The sequence below is a fragment of the Taudactylus pleione genome, unplaced genomic scaffold (assembly GCF_031769625.1).
Source record: "Taudactylus pleione unplaced genomic scaffold, aTauple2 ptg000006l, whole genome shotgun sequence".
NCBI lineage: Eukaryota > Metazoa > Chordata > Amphibia > Anura > Myobatrachidae > Taudactylus > Taudactylus pleione.
The window spans coordinates 8,680,822-8,703,372 of NW_028284409.1; the positions used below are offsets into that span (position 1 = coordinate 8,680,822).

Sequence of the window (22,551 nt, forward strand, 5' to 3'; positions counted from 1 at the left end):
CAGTACTACACCAGCTGCTATCTACCCTTGCCCCCTCCTTATCCCTAGCACTGCTTGGCCTTACAGCCCTCTTCCCCAACTTTCCCCCACCTTTAACCCTTAGCTCTACCCCAACTGCTACCTGACCTCAGCACTGCCCTAACTTCTGTCTGCCCTCACCCCCCATAACATGTGATGGGACCAAGAAATAGCAGAGTAGGACCCCCATTTATTAAAGTGAGGGCCCTGGGACCCACATATCTTTTCGCTCAGCGTGATCACTGGTGTCACACTACTAATGCTTTAACTACAGACATGTATGGTGTTTTGTATTTGAACACCAACATACGCGCAGGGATTTTCCCAGAAACCGCATGTTTTTTTTCTAATAAACTGCCAGGAAGAAATTCAGCTGCGGTAATTGAAATGGGAATTAACATTGCTTATTTATCCATCTTCTGAGGAAACAGTCGCGCTAAATTGATGGAGAAACGCATCAAGGACTTCACCCTGGGACTCTCAAGAATCTGAGTCCCCTGCGCTATATTATTATTACCAGTTATTTGTATAGCGCATACATATTCCGCAGCGCTTTACAGAGAGAATATTTGCCCATTCACATCAGTCCCTGCCCCAGAGGAGCTTACACTCTATATTCCCTACCACACACTAGGGTTAATTTTTTTTGGGAGCCAATTAACCTACCGTATATTTTTAGACACAGTTAGGGCCATGGTGGGAAATGAACCCATGACCTTATTGCTGTGAGGCAGTAACGCTAACCATTACACTGTCTGTGCAGCTATATGGAACATCCGTTTTGACTCTAATCTTGTCTCCCAACATTACTCCGAATTATATTACCATCTCAAGTCGGGAACCCAGAGCCAACTGGACAGAGCATTCCAATTAAACAGTGTGTGTAGCACAGAGAGCCGGAAGCGGCATGGATTGTTACCGCTGATCTCCACGGGCAGATCTGTTAGTAGCGTGCGGCTTGCTAGCTGCTCTACTGTCACTACTCACTGTTCCCCATACAATCTACAGCAGTGTTTTTCAACCTTTTCAACTTGAGGCACACTACACAAGATTTTTAAATTGCCAAGGCACACCATCCGGCGATGCAGTGTGTGTGACCAATAAAAATATACACACACATTGGCCTCCACAGGAATAAAACACTACATTGGCCTCCACAGGATTAAAACACTACATTGGCCTCTACAGGATTAAAACACTACATTGGCCTCTACAGGATTAAAACACACTACATTGGCCTCCACAGGAATAAAACACACTACTGTACAAGTGCGCTGAGCTGACCACCGCGGCACACTTGACAACCGCTCGCGGCACACTAGTGTGCCACGGGACAGTGGTTGAAAAACGCTGATCTACAATATTCCCGCATATTGTATCTGGCTATAACCATGTGGAATAAGCCAGGAATCTAATGGAGTTGCTTTACACTGTTTGGAGGAAACAAACAAATAAGGAAATTACTTTATATTTTCCCTTGTGCACCTGGATTAAATATTCTGACCAACCCTTGTTGACTGGTTCAAAGAACTGAATTGTATAGGTCCATGGATGATATTATGTCATCTATCAATAAATTTCAAACCTACTCCACGATTTCGTTTAGCTGGTTGGAATTCTGCGAATCAGAAAAGTATAAATACCCTGACACGTGTAACTTAAGTCCCATCTCTCTGTTACGATACTAGGATTCAGTCTCCTATGCCCTAGATCCCGATGATAATTTCCCTCCCCCCTCCGGCCCTCTCTACCTCCCCCTGCCCCCCCCCCCCACTCTCACTAGTTTTTTCTCCCTGCTTTTTTTTTTATGTTCTTTTTAATAATTATATTTTCTATTATATTTTTCTAGAAGTGTATTATGTATTTTCTATTATTCTGCCATGGCTTTTTTATAGTTTATACGCTTTTAGGTATTTTAGTTTCTATTGATGTATTTGATTGTGTTGTTTGCACTTTCTATTTTATACTTTTGCTATGGTGTTCCGTTTGATATTCTCTGGTGCAATGAAAATTTTCTAATAAAATTTCACTTGCATAAAAAAAAAAATGACCAATTGAATATGCCACCTTGTGTTGTGCTCACGGTGCAAAATAAATGGTTCCTGAAACTGTACCTAGATCTACTAGCTAAGATTGACAGTAAAGCCCTGACAGTCTTTGCCTGCTCTTTATAATCTCCCATGCAGGGTCCTGAGGCAAATATGCAGCAGGTCATCCAGTGGTTGACATGCTGTATTCATTAGTTAAGCATTTGCCTAGTATAATCTTGTATATTTAGGACAAAACTTCAAAAATAAGATTAATACCTTGATCAACAGAGCTCAGAGCAATGCTTGAGGCTCTGGGTTTGTCCTGTTCATCATCTTCATCCTCTTCCTCTTCCAATGGCTCAGTAAAGCTTGAATGTCGGTCACGTTTAGAATATATGAACTGAGCAGCTGCAAACAATGACAAAACAAACTGAATGCCAAAACAGTAGCAACAACGTGCATTTAAAAACAGTATTATTGTGTCTGTGGAAAAACAGGTTATCCTAAATGTAATTGGTGTTTTAAATTGTGACAATTGCCCTACATGTATTGCACATCAATTCCAATTAGTAAGAGGTGTGTCAGAAGACCACTTGAAACGTGCAATAAGAGAGCATTAATAATCAATATCATTGATACCATGGGGATGTAATAAAGCAGTTCTCCTAGGGTGGGGGACGCTCCTGAGTAGAAAGAAGAACTCGTCGCCCAAAGGAAGCATCCTGAGAGGCAAAAGCATCAAAGGCATAGAACCTAAGAAAAGCGTGGACAGAAGACCACGTGGCTGCCTTGCACAATTGTTCAGCAGAGGCACCACGACTAAATGCCCATGATGGCCGAACAGACCGAGTAGAATGTGCTGTCACCGAGCTTGGGACAGGGAGATCAGCCTGTGTGTACACCTGAGAGATAGTCATGCGTAGCCATCTCGCCAGAGTCTACTTGTTAGCTGGCCATTCTCGTCTGTGAAGACCCTATAATACAAAAAGAGCATCTGATTTTCTAACAGAATTCGTACACGCCACATAAATATGGAGAGCATCCAGGGAGGCTTCACCTACATAAAGGTCTGGAGACTGAAAAGCTGGAACTACAATTGGGAGATTCTCCTGGTGATGCACGGGACAGCTACACAACGATTTTAGTGAGTCTTAAGTTATAGGCATTGCTACGAAGCAATAAAGTTTTCATATAATAACTATTACTTAACAGACCAGTTTAAAAGGAAAACAAATTTAAATGCATGTAATGCACGGGACTCATAGAAACTAATATTTTCTACCTTAACAGAATGTATGAATAATTCTGTGAAGTATGAAAGGGTACATGCTTGTTAAAATGCATTTTCTCTTTAAATATGCTTCAGAGATTGCTTTGGTATAAATTAAATTAATAAACAACTGTGAAATTTTCTGATTTTTTTTTTTTAAACCTTGTGATGCACGGGACAATTGAAAAAGTGATGCACGGGACTTGTGTGAATTATTACATGTTTTCCAGCCTTGAAGGCTGTGTTTAGTATTTTGGAACAATAATTTGGGCAAATTTATGCTTAGTTCAAAACATAATCGTTAAATTACTTGTTTCTACCATGGCTGGATTAACAATGGGGCAGATGGAGTTGTAGCTCCAGGTCCTCCATTGTAAATAGGCCCACATGTTCTCAAATGGCCGGTCCAAGTTCCGTCCACCCTACATTTTGTATGAAATAAAACTGTCTGCCGGCTTCGCCCCCTGGCCCGTCCAGACTAGTTACTGCTCATCTCAGTCAGACTACTGAGCTGTCGGGTCAATTTCCAATGACTTTAGTTCGGTAACTCCGCCCACTGACAGCTGCTGAGCTGCGCCCAGTGGGTTGCCCTGCTGTAACACTGAGGAGATTCCTGATTAGTGCAGGAACTCCTCAGCAGTGTCTGCTGTGCTCCTATTGGCTGAGTGACATCACACACAGTCACTCAGCCAATCAGAGCACATACACTCCCCTCCCCACACCGTGACTGTCCAGACAGGAGTTTGCTGGATTCAATTTCAGGCAGAAGTTCAACATGAACACAAGAAAAATGTTAAGTCTAATGTCAGTGTGTTACATATAGGCCTGTACAGGGAATAAATCAATTTTAGAAGTGTGACACCCCTCCCTCCCCCTTGAAACCTCCATGTTCCTGATCTCTTTATCCTCTAGATGTAGCAGCCCATCCTGTAACCCCCTAACCACTTCAGGTTATTGGGTCTGAAGTTGAAGTTTCAGTAATGATTCAGCACGGTAGAACTAAACAGTGGAAATGGCCAACACAGGAGGATAAGGTGTTTTACACCCAGGACAACACTGTAAGAAAGATACAGCCTCCAGAAGTTGCAAATGCAAGAGGGTATATTACCTGTACTACTTCCCAGATTTAGTTTGATTTGTGTGATGCACGGGACACCTGTTTTTCTCTATTTTACAGCAAATATAAACAATTATCTTAATTTGTTCATGGACGTTAGTTACATATTCAGACTACAAAGATGAGCTGTGGGGTTTTGTTTTGTGATTATTATTTTAAATACAGTATGAAAATGTTGCCTTTCACAGTGATGCACGGGACGGAGCTGCTTAGCATGTTTAAATGTTAATATTGTTACTATTTCTGTGCATATTTAAGCTATATGGCAGATTTTATATTTAATTTAAAAATACCGGATATTGGGTAGAGTGAACAAAGATACAGTTACAATTTACAGAACAGTGTGCTGTGAAAACTGTGTTATAATTGACTATTGTTTTTTATGATTTTTAACTTCTACATTGGTGTAATGAAAACCCTATCTAAAATGTAGCTTACAGGTAAGTCAAAGTAGTTTCTTATACTTTGGAATTCGTACATTTAATAAATATAAAACACATTTCTGGTTAGTGAAATTTTTTGTAGTTTATGTTCACTTTCTAGAGAATCGCCGAAGTTCTTCATTTACATGAAAACGGTACACTACCTTAGCAAGGTAACCCTCTTATGAAGAACAGCTTTATCCTGGTGAAAAATAAGAAAAAATGGAGAGCGACAAGAAAGCGTTGCCAAATCAGAGACTCTGCGAGCAAAAGAGATAGCAAGAAGAAAAAAAGGTATTCGCTGTCAACCGCTTCAAATCTACAGAGTCTAGAGGTTCAAATGGGGGAGCTTGTAGCCCTATAAAAACCAAAGACATATCCCACGGTGCTACTGGTGGAACAAAAGGAGGTTGCACTCGCAGAACTCCCTGGAAAAAAATTGTAACATCTGGTAATGAGGCAATCTTCCTCTGGAATCAGACTGACAGTGCAGAAACCTGCACTCTCAAAGTGGCCAGGCGGAGAACGCTGTCTAACCCCGCCTGAAAAAAGCCAGTACCCTGGAAACCCTGAACACTTTAGGATCATACTTCCTATGGGAACACCATTGACTAAAAGAATGCCAAACTCTGTAATAGATGAGGGGCAGAGGCAGGCTTCTGTGCCCTAAGCATCGTTTGAATTACAGAGCTAGAAAAACCCTTTGCTATTAGGATGGAAGATTCAAGAGCCACGCCATCAAAGCCAGACGAGGTAAAACCAGATGCCGTCAGGGACCCTGCCGTAGAGGAAGGGGATATGGACTGTCTACGGACAGATTCTGTATGTCGGTGAACCAATGACATCTGGGCCAAGCTGGAGCCACCAGTATTACTGTTCCGCCTTCCTGCTTGAATTTCCTGAGAACTCTTGGAAGGAGAGAAAATCGGAGGAAAGAGATCCGCCAGCTTGAAGTCCCATCTTACTGCCAGTGTGTCCACGAAGGCTGCTGATGGGTCTCTGGATCTGGACCCATACCTGGGGACCTTGTGGTTGTGACGTGACACCATGAGATCTATCTCTGGTAGACCCCATTTGTTTACCAGGAGCTGAAACACTCCCGGATGGAGAGACCACTCTCTGGCCTGTATGTTCTGCCGACTTAGGAGTACTCCTGGTATGAATATTGCCGAAATGGCCGAAAGATGACGTTCTGCTCAAATCAGAACCTTTGTCACTTCTTTCAAGGCTGCGTAACTTCTTGTCCTTCCCTGATGATTGAGGTAAGCCACCGTAGTCGCATTGTCGGACTGAATCTGGACTGGCCTGCCCTGGAGCAGGTCCTGTGCCATGATAAGGGCCTTGCACACTGCTCGCAGATCCAAAATGTTTATTGGCACATTACTTTACTGATTTGTCCATCTTCCCTGAAAGGTGTGATGATCTGTCACTGACCCCCATCCGCGAAGACTGGCACCTGTGGTGAGAAGCACCCAAATTAGAATCCAGAATGGGCATCCTTTGTTCAGATGATCCTTTCTTAGCCACCACAGGATATAGCGATGAACCTCTGGAGTGAGAATGATCCTCTGAGACCTTATTAGATGATACTGTCCGTTCCAGTTGGAGAGAATCAACTTTTGCAGAGGCCTGGAAAGGAATTAAGCATACCCCACCAAGTCAAAGGTGGATACCATTGATCCCAGGACCTGCATTGCTAACAGAATGGATACCCTTCACTTGCGTAACATCTTGTATATTCGTAATGAAAGCGCCACAATAGTGTTCTCCGGCAGAAACACCATTTGCGCCTGAGAATCCAGCAACACTCTCACAAAAAGTTAGGATTTCTTCCAATTGATTAACCAGACGTGCTTTTGTAGACAGGCTATGGTCAGTTGAAGATGGTTTTGTAAAACAACCGAAGGCTGTGCCAATATCAGAAGGTCGTCCATATATGGGAGAATTCGGACTCCCTGACGCCTGAGATAGGCCGTCATGACTACCATTATTTTGGTAAATACCCGGGGAGCCGTAGATAGGCCAAAGGGTAGAGCCTGAAATGGGTAATGCTGCTGAATGACAGCAAACCGTAAAAATTGTTGGTGGGATGGTAGAATAGGAACATCAGAAATGCATCCTGAATGTCCAGGGAAACCCAGTAATCCGCTGGCTCCATTGCCAAAATAATTGCCCGGAGAGTTTCCATACGAAACTTGGGTACATGGATAACCTTGTTGAGGGTTTTTAGATTTAGTATATGGCAACAAGCCCCATTCGGTTTCTGTACCAGAAATAGATTGGAATAATAACCCCGTCCCTGTTGCAACCGGGACTATTACCCCTGCCTGCAGCAGGGAGTGAATGGCTTCCTGAAAGGCCAAGGCCTTGACCACATCTGATGGAGGATCTGTGCAAAAGAACATCTGGGGAGGATGCCTTCTGAAAGTGAGGCCATACCACAGAGAGACCACTTCTCGGACCCAGGCATTGTTTTGTTGTTTGATGCCAATAATCCGCAAACTGAAGAAGTCGGCCTCCCGCCCTGGGATCCACAAGGAGGAGGCCCGCCCCTTTAGGCCGAAGGTTTGTCGTCCGGTTTAGAAGCTGGATGTCTTGTCGGGCCAGACCTCTTAGTTTATCGCCATGTTGTCTTGCGAAAACTAGTCAACCTAGAGGAAGACTGTTCCCTTGCTCGTCCCTGAGGATGGAAGGACCGAAAAGAAGCATGCTAAGACTTTATAGTCGCCGTAGATGGCAGACCTGCTGATTTTGAAGCCGCCAGAGTAGCTATAATTTTATCCAACTCTGCTCCAAAAGCGCCTTCTTTGATCCTGTATCAGCTTTCCAGGATCTTAACCAAAGGGCCCTGCGTGCCACTAATGAAGCTGCTGATGCTTTAGAAGCTAAAATTCCAGCATCTACTGCAGCTCCTCCCATATAGGAAGCTGCTTCCCGTATATGGGAGATACACATCCTCTGTTCTCTGGTAGCATCTGGTAGAGTTTTCCAATTCCCCGATCCATTCTTCAACAGCTTTGGCTACCCAGGCTCCAGCTATAGCTGGACTAGTAACTGCTCCAGATGATGAAAATATTGCCTTAAGACATGCTTCAATTTTCTTATCTGTGGAATTCTTCAGAGAAGATGCTGACGGAATAGGTAAAGTAGCATTCTGATTAAATGCATTACATGAGCATTCACAGTAGGAGGTACCTCCCGCTGAGTACATACAGAAGCTGGGAAAGGGTACAACGATGTTATTCTTTTATTCACATAAAAACGTTTCCGGGTTATCCCATGCCTCATCCATAGATTTTTGATATTTTCTCTTTTGTGTATGTTTTATAGACACTGGAATTCTTTAATTTTTTTATTATTTATTTTTTACTATTTTCACTTTAGTGTATATTTTCTTTTTTCACTATATTGGTGTTTAATTTTAGGTTGTATTTTTTATAATATTATGTTGAAACAACAAAATGTTTTGTTGTCCTGAGGAAGGGGTGAACTGCACCTCGAAACGTTGACCAATTAAATCCCTCCGGTGAGGGTATTCTGTTTACTAGACTTCGAGTGCCGCCTGTTTCTTGTGGCTAATAAATTATATTATATTATATATATATATATATATATATATATATACATATATATATATACACACATACATATATATATTTTGAAATAAAGCCGGCACTCCACAGGTTAAATGACATACAGATGCCTGGGTGCCCTCTGATGGTCAAAACAGGCCAAAATGTATACATGCAAAAAACAGCGGCACTCACAGGACTTGCAAAGAAGACTCCAGACTCCCAAGGTCAAGTTCAACTTGACCTTGGGAGTCTGGAGTCTTATTTACAAGTCCTGTGAGTGCCGCTGTTTTTTGTGTGTGTGTGTATATATATATATATATATATATATACACACACATATACATACATACATACACATATATATATATATATATATATATATGTCCCGGCTGTTCATATCCAGGCACCCGAAGGGAGAGGAAACCGACAGGGGAGGTAAGTACCCTATCCTTACCACTCTCCCCCTCACCCCCCCTTAGTGGTGCCTAACCCTAACCCCTCCATGGGGGGGTTCCTGACTACCCCCTTCCCCTAGCCTAACCATCCCAGGGTGGTGCCTAATCCCAAATCCCCCCGGGGGTGCCTAAAACCAACCCCCCTCCTCCCCACGGCTAACAGCTAGACAGCCTTGCTTACCTTCGGGAGGGATTTCGTCGTTGAGCTAAAGATAGGCGTCAGTATTTCGACGCTCATCTTTAGCCCTGGGTCGGAATTCTAACGTCGGGATTCCGACCACCGGTAAATTAACTACATACCTATATATAGTGTTCCCGCTAGGCTGTCGTAGCGGGGCGCGGCGCCCTGCCCTCCTTCTGGAGGGCAAAAAGCACCCTGCCCTACAGGAGGAGGGCATAAAGCGCCCTGCCCTCACAGCCTGCGGGAGGCGTTCTCTCCCGCGGGACGCAGTGTCCCGCGGGTGGAGAAACATGCGGTGACCCGGTCACCGCCGGAGAATAGACACCGGGCGCATGCGCCCGGCATCTATTCTCCCTGTCTGCAGGGCTTGGGGGCTGCCCGGCGTGTCCGTAAGTGCCGGGCACGCCCCCAAGAGTGACGAAAAGGGGACGCGTTTTATAGACACGCCCCCTTTTCCGATGACCACGCCCCCTTCTCGTGCCCTCTCTAGCTCCGGCGCCCTGCCTCCCGCCGGAGCTAGAGGGAACACTATATATATATATATATATAATATCTGTTTAGTTACTATGGGCAAGTTATCCCTTCTTATTGCTTAAGGACTGTGCCAAACACATCACTTTACTATTCTGCATAAGTAAGCTTTGATCCATCTCTAGTTTTCCCTTCAGGGTGTCGCTTTGAATGCCCAGAAAAAAAGTGCTGGTAAAAATAAACGCTACACATTTCAAATCATAATGAAAAAATAACACAGTAATATAGAATTAATTAAGAAACCTATTCCAGGTTGAAACACAGACCAGCACGGATTCGAAGAAGCTGGCTTAATGAAAACAGCTAATCAAAACGATGCTTTGAATTTGTATTATGAAACTCTAACATATATACTGAAAGCATGTAGTCATATGGGTCAATTAAATTAGGCGCCACTAAGTTGTGCTTGCGAGTAAGTACGCTATAGGCCACACTACCAATACCACCAGACTTCTAGACTTTTGTTTGCAGCCCCATATGACTGGTAACAAAAATCCACGAGTTCGGGACAAAATCAGGCCATGAAGGGGGAGAGTTCAGCTGTTGTTGCTGGCTTTTCCACCCTGTTGCAATGGCAACTCGCCACCCTTGGTTTTAATTAAATTGACCACAATATGTCAACATTTAAAATGTCATCACAATTTCAACAGTGTTAAAAAGACGTTGAAGAGGACGGTATGTGCAGACTGTCAACATACTTACAATGTCGACGTTCTATACAGATATTAGGGGGAGGGTCAATGATATACTCAAGCCAGAAGATTTGTTGGATCTGCTGAAAATCATCATCATCATATGACCATTGAAAGAGACACCGCTGGAGCCACCAGAACAGGTAAGTCAACACTAGACCACCAGGGTCGTATTGTTGACATTCTAATCATGTTGACATTCTCTCAGTGTCCAAATGATGAATGTCGACATACAGCATGTCGACAAAATATACTACGCCCGCACTGAACAGATGAAACTATATGAATACTCTGCTAAGGTCTGTCCCGTCTCCAACATGCATACGCAATGGGAGCTGGAGTGCATGCTGACTGTCCAATGCTTCCTACTGCAGGCCTGTTGGAGGAGGTCCCGCTGGGAATGGGTAAGTATGGGGGCGTGGCGGAGGTAGAACAGAGCAGCAGTCACAGAGAAGGGCAGGGTGGGACATAGCATTGGATACAGGGGGCGGGATGGAATGCGGTGGTTCATACTGAGGTGAACCTGCATAAGTTGAATCCCTTTACTACTCTACACATTAAGGGCTCCCCTCGACTATTGTGATTTTCTGGCTTTTGAAGGAAAATACAGTAGCACTCAGAATAGTACTCACACTGGATCTATCTTTAGGGGAGGTTCAATTCAACACGAAGGAAGCAATTTGTCACTCTGGATCAACTAATCATGTCCATCCACATCACAAGTTTTCACTCGCACCCCAGTGAGATGTGCAAGAAAGCTCGGTGGCACATCGCTAGTAGTTACATTTTTGGCAGGCAAAACAAGAAGATAATTGCCAGCAGATAAGACCGAGCATTATAAAGATGTAGAAAACACAGTCTATTCAGTCACTGATCCCAAAGTAAATGTGGGACCTGAAATAACAATTAAAAATATGAAAGGCTCAAAAGGGAGGCGGAGTAATAAAGTCACTGAACACTTGGAATCTTTCCAGAACCACTTCCGCATATCTCACGGATTCAGAGTGGATGAAGCAAAGGTGCACAAAACAACATGGAATTGTGGAGCTAGTCTGTCAAATCTATGAACTACCATGACTTTCAAAAGATCTTTTCACTTGTAAATTCACCTACAGTCTGGGGCTCTACCAAACACCTTAAGGTACGTATCAACTACACAAGAGTGGAAGGACTGTACGATTACAACATTGTAATCGTTCATCATCCCATTGCAGTGGATAACGTGCCCATACTGAACGATATGTCGTTCAGTGCAGGCACCCTCCCTCATCCCCGAACATGCACAACCTGCCGATATCGACAGGTTGGCCTACATGTTCAGGCGATGACAAATGCCGACAACATCCAGCATGAGTGTGCATCGCTGGTCGTTGCCGGCATATTCACTGCACGATCAATGAACGATTAGGATGTCGTAATCGTTCAATCGCTCATTTTTTTCGTGTAGTGGATACGCCCTTTAGACACTAATTCACAGCTGTTGGAATGGATCTCTCGGGTAGAGACTTGAGACAAAAGTGATCATGCAGAGGTTCTGGCTATATGAGAGACAACCTCATGTGATTAATTTAAAGCTATTATCAACCAACCAAAGGAACATAAGTTTAAAAAATACTTGAAACAGAAGTTTGGTTGCTTTTGCACTTGAAAATGGGAAGGAAATGCAATGACAAAATTTTAACTGAAATATGGATTGCTTGAACAGTAAAAAAAAATAAAATAAAGATTTCACAGATTTGTTTTAAAAAGTTTCACTGTCCCCACATTTAAACAGTGACCTCTTCTTTAAGGACAATTTCAGACATACTGCTATGAAAAAGGATCACAGTACACCTTAAAAATGCACGCTGTATGTGGTTAAAGTGCTGCAGACAAGTGTCAACATGCAGTGCTTAACAAGAAGAGTAATACCATCATCAATGTGTAAAGCTTTATAATCACATCAAATAAGTTTATCTAAACTTAAGAATTTAGGAAACAGATTTACAACATGAAGTGTAAGGTGACAAAGGTAGAACACTTGGTAGTAAGAATCGCCCTGTAATGTTTCCTAAATGCCTTACTCCTTAATATGTCTCATCCGAGACGGTCTTTAAGATCATAAATCAATTAAAGTTTAATACAGCTGAGGTGTGTCTAACCACCTGTTACATTACACAGGGAAAGCACACGTGTCAGCTGTCACTTTGGGAGAGATGCATGCTCAACGCCTCCAGGACTTGGGAAATTACCCTCATCATGTACGAAAGAGCAAAGAAGTACACATTTAGATCATCACAATAACAGAGGCAAAAGTAAATCCTAAGCAATGGTGTTATAATTAGCAGACAAAACTTAGCACAAAATGAATGTTTAAAAACTAGCAACAATTTACACATTCGTAATTTAGGTCAATCTCTTCAAACAAATGCCTGAATTCATTTAGTGCCAACGTGGGGCAATGATGAGCATCTACACAGTGGGCCTGATTCAGAAACGTACGCTAACCCGATGGTTTAGGGTCTGCACATGCATAGGACCTGTTCTGTGCATGTGCAGATTGGGTCCTGCGATCTCGCTCGCAGACCCCCTCAAGTCACAGCATGATTAACATGCTGCAGCATTTGAGGGGCGAACCGCGGTGTGGATGGCCACCTATCCTGGAAACGGGGGGCGTGTCGCCCTTGTGTTGCGGGAGGGACGAGGCCAGGGTCTGCATCGGTGGATGCAGATTTCCTGGCCTCGCAGCTGCCAGGACACGGCCAAGATGCGGTAAGCTTCAGCCTCCGCAGCCTGGCCAAAGGAGCAACCATCGAGTTCATCTGTCAAAATGGTGAAACCCAGGCTGCGACCTCAGTCAAGCACTGGGATCGCAGATGCAGCAAGGAAGTGTCCATTTCCTACAGACACCTCCTACTGCATTTGCATTTTAGATGGACAGAATTGCACAGCCACTTGTGTGCGGCTCTGCAATTCTGTCCATCTCTAAATCAGGCCAGGTGCTCGCGCTTACGCGCTATAGACAGTGAGGGACTCCGTTTTGAAAATGAGTGGATCCTTTGTGTCACTTATCTGTGTTTTATAAGCTTAAAGGAAAATGTCATAGAATGTGTTTTTAAAATGCACCACTAGATAAAAGATTTTTTGTAAATAATATGAATTATTGTGTAGACTTACACCTGTGAAAGTTTGTGCTGTTGTATCACCCATAATTCCTCTTAGTACTGTATGTTGCACTGCCAGTGGCATTGGAACTATCAAATGTATGCAACACTTAGCACAATTGAAACAACTGGTATTTGAAGTCTTTTTTTTTAATCAAATTTATTAATCGTTCTGTAGATAGCGCTTACCTATTACAAAGTGCTTTATTACAGATTTAACCAATCATTCACAATAGTCTCCTCCAATCACCATGCCCCAGTTGTTTTAGGGCAGGGATGGGGAACCTCAGGCCAGTGGCCGTATAAGGCCCCCGGAATCATTTGGTCTGCTCATCTGGCTAGCAGGGTGTCTATAATGGCACCCTGCAGCCAGAAACTATGCAGCAGTGCCGCCTGGAGCATCCTTATGATGCTTCAGATGGTCACACCACTGCCCTTACTGCTCCCCGGTGCATCCTCAGGATGCTCCGGGCATTGCTGTAATCACCGGTGATTATGGTCCCACCCCGTGTGATGTCACATGGAGGGGGTGTGACCTACACCGGGCATGCGCATAATGTTATATATATATATATATATCAACATGGCCCTCTGCAGAAAAAAGGTTCCCCGCCCGTTTTAGGGGTATGTTGGATGGTCTGATGCTATGTAGTTTGATCAGATGGGCATTTAAAGGCAGATGGGATGATCTGATGCTATGGGGTGAGGCATATAGGGAGCTCAAAAGCAAAAATTATGTTGGGACCCACAAATAGTGAAGTAGGAACTCAAGTCCCTGGGACCCACATAATTTTTCGCTCAGGGCAATCACTGGCACATCACAGATTACTGCAGAGACAAACACTGTAAGGAAAAATTTGCAATGTTAATGGTTGCGAGGTGCCAGAACCCCGGAACCATCTTACCATTGCTGCTAATTGAAAACCCCTTACAAACTGTTGTCAAATAGGTGAAAAATACTAGATGAGGAGAAATGTATAAAGTTACAGACTTGTTTTCATTAATGTATCAGTTTTGAAACAAAATAGTATAAAGCTAGGTACACAGACGAAATATTGGACGATTTGTCATTTTGGGGTGAATCGCAATGACAAATCATTCACATCTTTCAGTGTGTATGCACTATTGCGCGCTCCTGTGCATCGTTTGTCGCATCTTCAGATCTGCAGGTAGATCTCAAGATCCAGCAAACGACACCATATTTCTGGATGTGGCAGGGGAGCGGTATATCGGTCGGTCGTACACAGCAGATCGTGCAGTGTGTACGGACGGCTTGATATATTGTGCCGTTGCTGGGTACACACAGTCTAGTGTGTACCCAGCATAAGTCTTACTTTTTCCCCAATTTGGTTTTCAACACTACAGGATTGTGCTTTAAATGTATAATACCATCCATGTAAAATATTTTACCATGGTAATCTTCCCCCTAGCCGAGCAATAAAGCAATTTAAAAACATTAACCATAAAACGGTGCATGCGATTGGTTCTTTTATTAACCCCACTTAATTTTTCAGCCTGGGGTGTAATAGGAAAGGAGATCTCTGTGAAAAAGGGCTGTAAGTAGAAGTCCCAAGGCCTTCTTAGCAAGACATTATATTAGGTCAGTGGTGTCAAACTTGCGGCCCATAAGCTGCATGGAACTACACATCCAAGCATGCACTACCAACTATTAGGGCATGCTAAAACGGTGACGGGGCATGCTGGGATATGTAATTCCACAGCAGCTGGATGGCCACAAGTTTGACACCCCTCTACTAGGTGTTAGTGGAGCATTCTTATGAGTAAAATGGTTGTATTTAACGTCCAAACAGAAAAAACAACTATAGGCTCCATAAATACACTGTCGTTGCTGACCAAAAGGATAAAGCTGCTTGTGTTTACCATGCAAAAAGTCATAACCATTGGTTTAATTGTTGCTGTTGACGAAAAGAATAAAAACAAAACTTTATATTTTTAATTTATAAACAAAAATACAAACTCAGGAATCAACTGTTTTCTTTTTGGAAGTCTGCATTTATGTAATATTTTCCTAGATATCGGTATTGCTACATTGTAGCTGTAACTTTATTATTGCATTTTATTCACAGAGAAGATAGTAGTAGTGGTTATATATTTTTTTTAATACAAAATAAAAATATAGAACAGAAGTTGTTTGACAGCTGGAGTTAATTGATTTTTTAGGGATGGTGCCACCTTGCCGGACCTTATCTTGTCTTTGTACAGGAATAATATGATCATGTCATTCAGCCAGTCACAAATTAAGGAACATTGGAGTACAGCACAGAAAGACTATTGTACTAACTATAGTATAGAGTTGCTTCAAAAATGTCCAAAAAGCCCTAGTAACCAGGACTGGTTTCATTCATCTGGCTGCCATGACTTAAATTATGTAAACATACAATGATATTGCAGAATTAGATATTTAAATGCATGCTTTAGCAATTGTTTTTCATTATGATATGTTATATATTTCTCGTTTGCTCTGTTATAATGGAAATACAGTGTGAAGCACCTAATTGTAACATTTGTTCCCATCCTCATACAGATGAACAATATACCTGTAGCTGGCGAGATGCAGTAGTCATCCTCTATTGACTGCCCATATAAGTCGTCATCTTCAAAATCTTAAAAAAAACAACACATGGGTGATTTCAAAACATAAAAGGTTTATATGTTAAATTGTAAAATAGTAAATAAGTACCCTTAACAGTTCTTTTATTCAACTAATGTTTCACTCTTCTTTTATACTCTTTACTCAAATTAATATGCAGGAATCTCACATCAATCACAGCTAGCACTAGGCTAAAAACACACATTGCTGCCAGGTGTCACGTGAAGTCATGTGACACTATTAAATATTCAAATAGTAAAGTTGAAAAGTTAGTCCATGGTGTAACATTAAAATTATTATTATTAAAAATAGTAGTTATGGTATAACATACCTTTGTTAACTCTTTCTTCCAGGTCCATAGCAAATACGTTGGGGGTATATGGTTGGAGTGATCCAGGCACCAAACAGTTAAACGAGCTCTCCGCACCCAGGTTGCCCTGGGTCCTCCCCACATATACCCCGCCCCTGGCTATAGGCAGTCAGTTCGTTACCAAAGCCCAAGCAGGAGAAGACAAAGGATAAGAAGGAAGAACCCTTGTACTCTAGACTAATCTCTCACAGAAGAGGGAAAATATAGAGATACAACAATAGATTACCCAATAACACCAGGACCTCAAAGAAAAAGTTAACAAAAGGTATGTTATACCATAACTCTTATTTTCTTCTTCAGAGTCCATAGCAAAAGCAGTTCCCCTAAGGGCGGGGACGCTCCTGTGTTTCGGAAGAAAGGAGAATCCTACGCCCAAAGGAGGCAACCTGAGATGCAAAGGTGTCAAATCTGTAGAATTTGACAAAGTTCTGGATGGAAGACCATGTGGCTGCCCTGCACAACTGTTCAGCAGAGGCACACCACTGACCATGTAGAATGTGTCATTACTGAATCTGGCACCACCAGATTGGCCTGTGTGTATGCCTGATAAACTGCCATGCAAATCCATCTGGCCAGCGTCTGCTTATTGGCTGGCCAGCCACGCTTATGACAGCCATACAGCACAAACAGAGAATCAGACCTCCTCATGCTGTTGGTGCAATCCACATAAACACGTAGTGCATGGACAACATCCGAGAGGCCTGTAGTCAAAGGCTGGGACCACAATTTTTTCATTCATATGAAAACGGGATACCACTTTCAGAAGGTATCCCGCCCTGGTACGAAGTACCGCTCTATCCCTATAGAATATTAAAAAGGGAGAGCGGCAAGAAAGAGCTGCCAAATCCGAGACCCTACAGGCAGAGGCGATAGCGAGAAGAAAAACTGTCTTCGCTGTCAACCACAGATTTCAAGGGCTCAAACGGTGGAGCCTGTAGAGCCTTGAGAACGAACGTCAAATCCTACGGGGGTACCGGGGTAACAAAGGGGGGCCGTACCCTTAGCACCCCCTGAAAAAAACGTCCTCACATACAGCAGTGGAGCGATTTTCCACTGAAACCAGACCGAAAGAGCAGAAACCTGAACCCTCAAGGTGGCCAGCCGGAGCCCCCGTTCTAACCCAGTCTGAAGAAAAGAAAAGAAAGCACCCTAGAGACCCTAAATACCTCAAGAGTCATATCTCATCAGTTTACACCACTGAAAAAATGAGTGCCAAATCCTATAATAAATGCGGGCCGAGGCAGGTTTACGTGCCCTCAACATTGTCTGTATCACCGCCTCAGAAAACCCCTGTTTCCTCAAGATGGAGGCCTCAAGATCCATGCCGTCAACAACAGACGAGGCAGATCCGGATACAAGCAGGGACCCTGTATTAACAGATCTTGCCTCAGCGGAAGAGGCCACGGAGTGTCTATGGAGGAGACCCCGAAGATCCGTGAACCAATGGCGTCTGGGCCACGCAGGAGCTATCAGTACAAACTCGGCCCTCGGATCCCTGGTCCTGGATCCGTATCTGGGCACCCTGTGGATTCCCCTTGAGGCCATGAGGTCTATTTCTGGAAGACCCCATCTGTCCACCAGGCTCTAAAATACCTGCGGATGCAGAGCCCATTCTCCGGCATTTATCTCCTGCCGACTCAGGAAGTCCACTTCTCAATTTAGGACCCATGGAATGAATACGGCTGATATTGTCGGAAGGTGACGCTCCGTCCAAACCAGGATCTTTGATACTTCTGCCATGGCCGCCCGACTCCGTGTGCCTCCCTGATGATTGAGGTAGGCCACCGTGGTGAGATTGTCGGATTGTACCTGAACAGGTCTGCCTTTTAGTATTCCCCGAGCCTGTACTAGAGCTCTGAATACTGCCCTTAGTTCCAGGATATTTATGGACAGAAGACTTTCTGCCTTTGTCCATTTCCCCTGAAACGTGTGCCGACCCATCGCCGCCCCCCCAGCCATGAAGACTGGCATCGGTTGTGAGAAGTACCCAATCTGACACCCAAAATGGGCGCCCCTGGTTGAGACGGCGCATCTGCAACCACCATGACAGGAACAACCGAACCTCTGGTGAGAGATGAATCATCTGAGATTTTATTGAGCGGTACTCCCTGTTCCAGCGCAATAGAATCAGCTGTTGCAATGGTCTGGAGTGAAACTGGGCATATTCCACCAAGCTGAAGGTGGACACCATCGACCTCAGCACCCGCATTGCCAACTGCACCGTCACCCGCCTGTTGCGAAGCAATTTGCAGGGCCACAATCTTGTCCTCCGGCAGATATATCCTCTGAGCCCCAGAGTCCAAGCGTGCCCCCAAATGTACCATCTGCTGTACTGGAAGAAGCGACGACTTCTTCCAGTTTATGATGCAGCTGTGACTGCGCAGACAGGAAACAGTCAGTCCCAAATGATACTGTAACTCCTGTGGAGACTGCCCCAGCAACAGGAGATTGTCCATGTATGGCAGAATCCTGACGTCCTGGCGTCTGAGACCTGCCATCATAACCTTGGTAAACACCCGAGGAGCTGTCAACAAGCCAAAAGGCAGTGCCTGAAACTGGAAGTGTTCGTGCCCTACCGCAAACCGCAGAAACTGCTGGTGGGACAGGGTGATCGGTATATGCAGATACGCATCTTGGATATCCAAGGACACCATGAAATCCCTGGGTTCCATTGCCAACACAATCGACCGCAGTGTCTACATACGAAACCTGGGCACACGGATAAATGTGTTGAATCCCTTCAGGTTTAAAATAGGCCGGTAAGATCCATTTGGCTTCTGAATCAAAAACAGGTTGGAGTAAAACCTCTCCCGTAATTGATTCTCTGGAACCCGGATAACGACTGCTGATATTAGCAGGGATTGTATAGCCTGTTGAAGGGCCAAGGCCTTTACAGAACCCACTACCGGGTTTATGCAAAAATCTCTGGGGAGGACTTCTCCAGAATGTCAGGGCGTACCACCTAGAGACCAGTTCCCGAACCCAGGCGTCTGAAAACCGAAGAAGTCGCCCTCCTACCCTGGAATTCCCCGGGGGGGAGGCCAGTCCCGTCAAGCCACGGGTTTATCCTGGGACCTGGAGGTCCGACGCGTGTTTGGCCAGGGTTTCTTAGGCACCAGTCTTCTGCCCGAACTGGTTCTAGCTGACGACTGACCTCTGACCTTTCCCTACAGCCGAAAAGTCCAAAAGGACGACCGTCTAGGTCTGGCCACAGATGCTGAAAGGTAGACCAGCCGCTCTAGAGGCTGCCACCGTAGCCACAATCTTGTCTAATTCCATGCCAAACAGAATACCCCCTGTAAACGGAAGGGATTCTGGGGCCTTCTTGGACCCTGCATCCGCCTTCCAATCCCTTTACCACAAGGCTCTGCGTGCCACAATCGAGACCGCCGATGCTTTAGAAGAACGTATACCAGCATCCAACGCTGCGTCTCCCAGATAAGACGCTGCTTCCTTGACATAGGAAACAATCTCCAGCTGTTCCCTGGACGCTTCTGGCAGAGATTCTGCCAGTGCCTTCGTCCATTCTTCAATGGCTTTTGAAACCCAAGTCGTAGCCATAGCTGGACAAGTTGCCGCTCCAGAGAGCGAGAAGACTGTTTTAAGACAAGCTTCAAGTCTCCTATCTGTGGAATTTTTAAGAGAGGATGCAGACGGTATGGGCAATGTGGCCCTCTTTACCAGATGCGCGTCTACCGACGGCGGAATTTCCCACTTGGCACACTCATCTAACGGTAATGGGTATAAGACTGTCACCTTTTTAGAAAGATAGAATTTCTTATCCGGACAACTCCATGCTTCCCCCATCAGCTCCGACAGGTGCTCTGATTTGGGGAACTCAGCCTTAACCATCTTCTGGCGCTTAAACACCAGCGCCTTTCTCTGTGGTGGCACCCCCTCATCTATGTTCAGTACAGCCTTGACTGCCCTAATTAAAAAAGGGACATCTGCTGCAGAAAAATGATCCTCCTCTTCTCCGGAGAGAGACTCCTCAGAGGTATCATGTACTTCCTCCTCCGAGGATGTATCCGAGTCCGTGGCCTGGCCTATGTGAGGGGCCGAATGCCTTCTAGTCTTTGGCTGCATTGATCTAGCTGCTTGTAGCAGTTGCTAAAAAGCTGCTGAAGATGATGCCATGTCTCGACTTGAGTGCGCATACATGTCCATCCAAGATGGAAACATAGAGGGCATAACCATAGAAGGCTGCACCTGCTGAGGGTATCCCCACACTGGGGCTGCCAATCGTTCCGCCACTTGTGCCATAATCTGGGAAAAAGAAGCCCAAGGGGGTTCTGGCCCAGAGGCTGGTAAATTTGACTGATGTGGTGACTCTTTTAAACAGTGACCATATAATCCATTTTGTATGAAATCCTGTGGGGATAACCCCGCTTTGCAGGCCATACAAGACACCAGCACAGGGGCTTCAGTCACCTGTCTTTCAGACTCTGTAGACATAACAATGATTCTTATGCCAAGTTCTGAGTACACATGTGATTTAGTTTCACCCTAACTACCCCACACACCTGTAGTAGAGGGTTATAGGGAGAAACAGCAGTGATAGGTTACAAACTGACAGTTATTGAAATATAAACGGCAGTATCACACACAGCAGCTTTCAAATTCACATGCTATGCATAAAACACCTTAAATGAGCATATGCAATCTAAGCTCTTAGTCAACTACGAACAGCCCCAGGCCTAGTAGGATAGAGAGCTCTGTAATAACCTGTCACCGTGGGAGAGGTATACAGTGAGACTGATCCAGCCTCCTGAGTGTACAGCTGCTTGACAGTACCTGAGAGTGATCTCTGGCTGACTCATATAGAGAGGCTGGGAGGAGCAACCCAGATGCGGGAACCTTAGACTGGGCCAGCGTGAGGGTTGGGGGAGGGGCCGCCGGGGAAAAGCAAACCTCCCCTATGCTGCATGGATCCACCCGGCACACTGACATGGCCGCCGCCTTCTAGTCCCCGGCTGTCAGGATCCCTCACGTCCCAGTGGTCTAGTGTGGGAGACAGTCTACCTGGCTCCTCACTGCAGCGTTCTCCCGGACAGTCTCCCACCAGAGGACGGACCGCCACGTGGTCCGGCATCAGCGGCCACCGACACCACCTTACCTGCATCCCGTTCCCGGTTGCAGTCCAGGGTCCTGTGCCCCTGCCGAAATCACTGGCTTCACACCAGTGTTGCCGCGCCGGTGGGGGCAGATGGAGCCGCGACACGGGCGTCCGCCGGATGCTTTGCTGCTTCAGGTCTCCCCCCCTCGTCAGCGCGTGCCATGAACTCTCCTCTCGTCTCTGGGACTGCTCCTTCCGCACCAAACAGGAAAAACTGACTGCCTATAGCCAGGGGTGGGGTATATGTGGGGAGGACCCAGGGCATCCTGGGAGCGGAGAGCTTGTTTAACTGTTTGGTGCCTGGATCACTCCAACCACATACCCCCAACGTATTTGCTGTGGACCCCATAGAAGAAACTATTTTTTACTAACTATTTTTATCAGTAATGTGATTCAGAAAAGTGTGTTTCGCGCCATATAAAACAATCGATTAAAAAAAAAATCAAAAATGTAAGTATGTTGCTCATACACATGGCACAATGATTTTTCAAAATGATGAATGAGAATGTTACTATCTGGACAGACCAATGCTGGATAAACAAATAAATTTTTTTTTTTAGTGAAGTTTTATGATTGTGTAGCAAATTAGGACAATAAAGATGGATGAAAACGAATGAAATCCATCCCGATTTCAATACTTCCTGGCTAGTGTTGATATTTCTGATGTCATCACACTCCAGCCTTTCAGCCCTACCACTAATATGCCAGACCTGATTATTTTTGTCCATCCACATGTGCAGCACAAAATGAACACCGCTTGGCACCAATTAGTCTTATACACAGCACAAACATGCTTACTGCAGACATATTGTTGGGCACTGCTAGTACTATTGGCTTATGGTGGCTTGTTGCTCGGCATTAAAGTCACTGGGCATTAATTTCACTGCTGACCATATTACTGGCAACTTTACTACTGATTGCTTATTACAAAACAACTTGTAATCATTGCTGGTATATTAGGGTATTTATTACTGCTAGGCATTCTACTACTCAGATATGAAGTGCTTAATTCAGTAATTC

General features: G+C 44.6%; 1 protein-coding gene across 2 annotated transcripts in view; it reads right to left on the bottom strand.

Annotated features, from left to right (window-relative positions):
• HBS1L (HBS1 like translational GTPase) overlaps positions 1-22,551 on the bottom strand; it is a 151,206-nt gene that overhangs the window by 124,828 nt on the left and 3,827 nt on the right. For both annotated transcript variants that reach the window (XM_088452350.1, XM_088452353.1), the window contains exons 2-3: positions 15,993-16,058; positions 2,325-2,456 (exon numbers count right to left, since the gene is read on the bottom strand). In XM_088452350.1, coding sequence (XP_088308476.1) covers positions 2,325-2,456; positions 15,993-16,058 — 198 coding nt within the window. The remainder of the gene's footprint in view (positions 1-2,324; positions 2,457-15,992; positions 16,059-22,551) is intronic.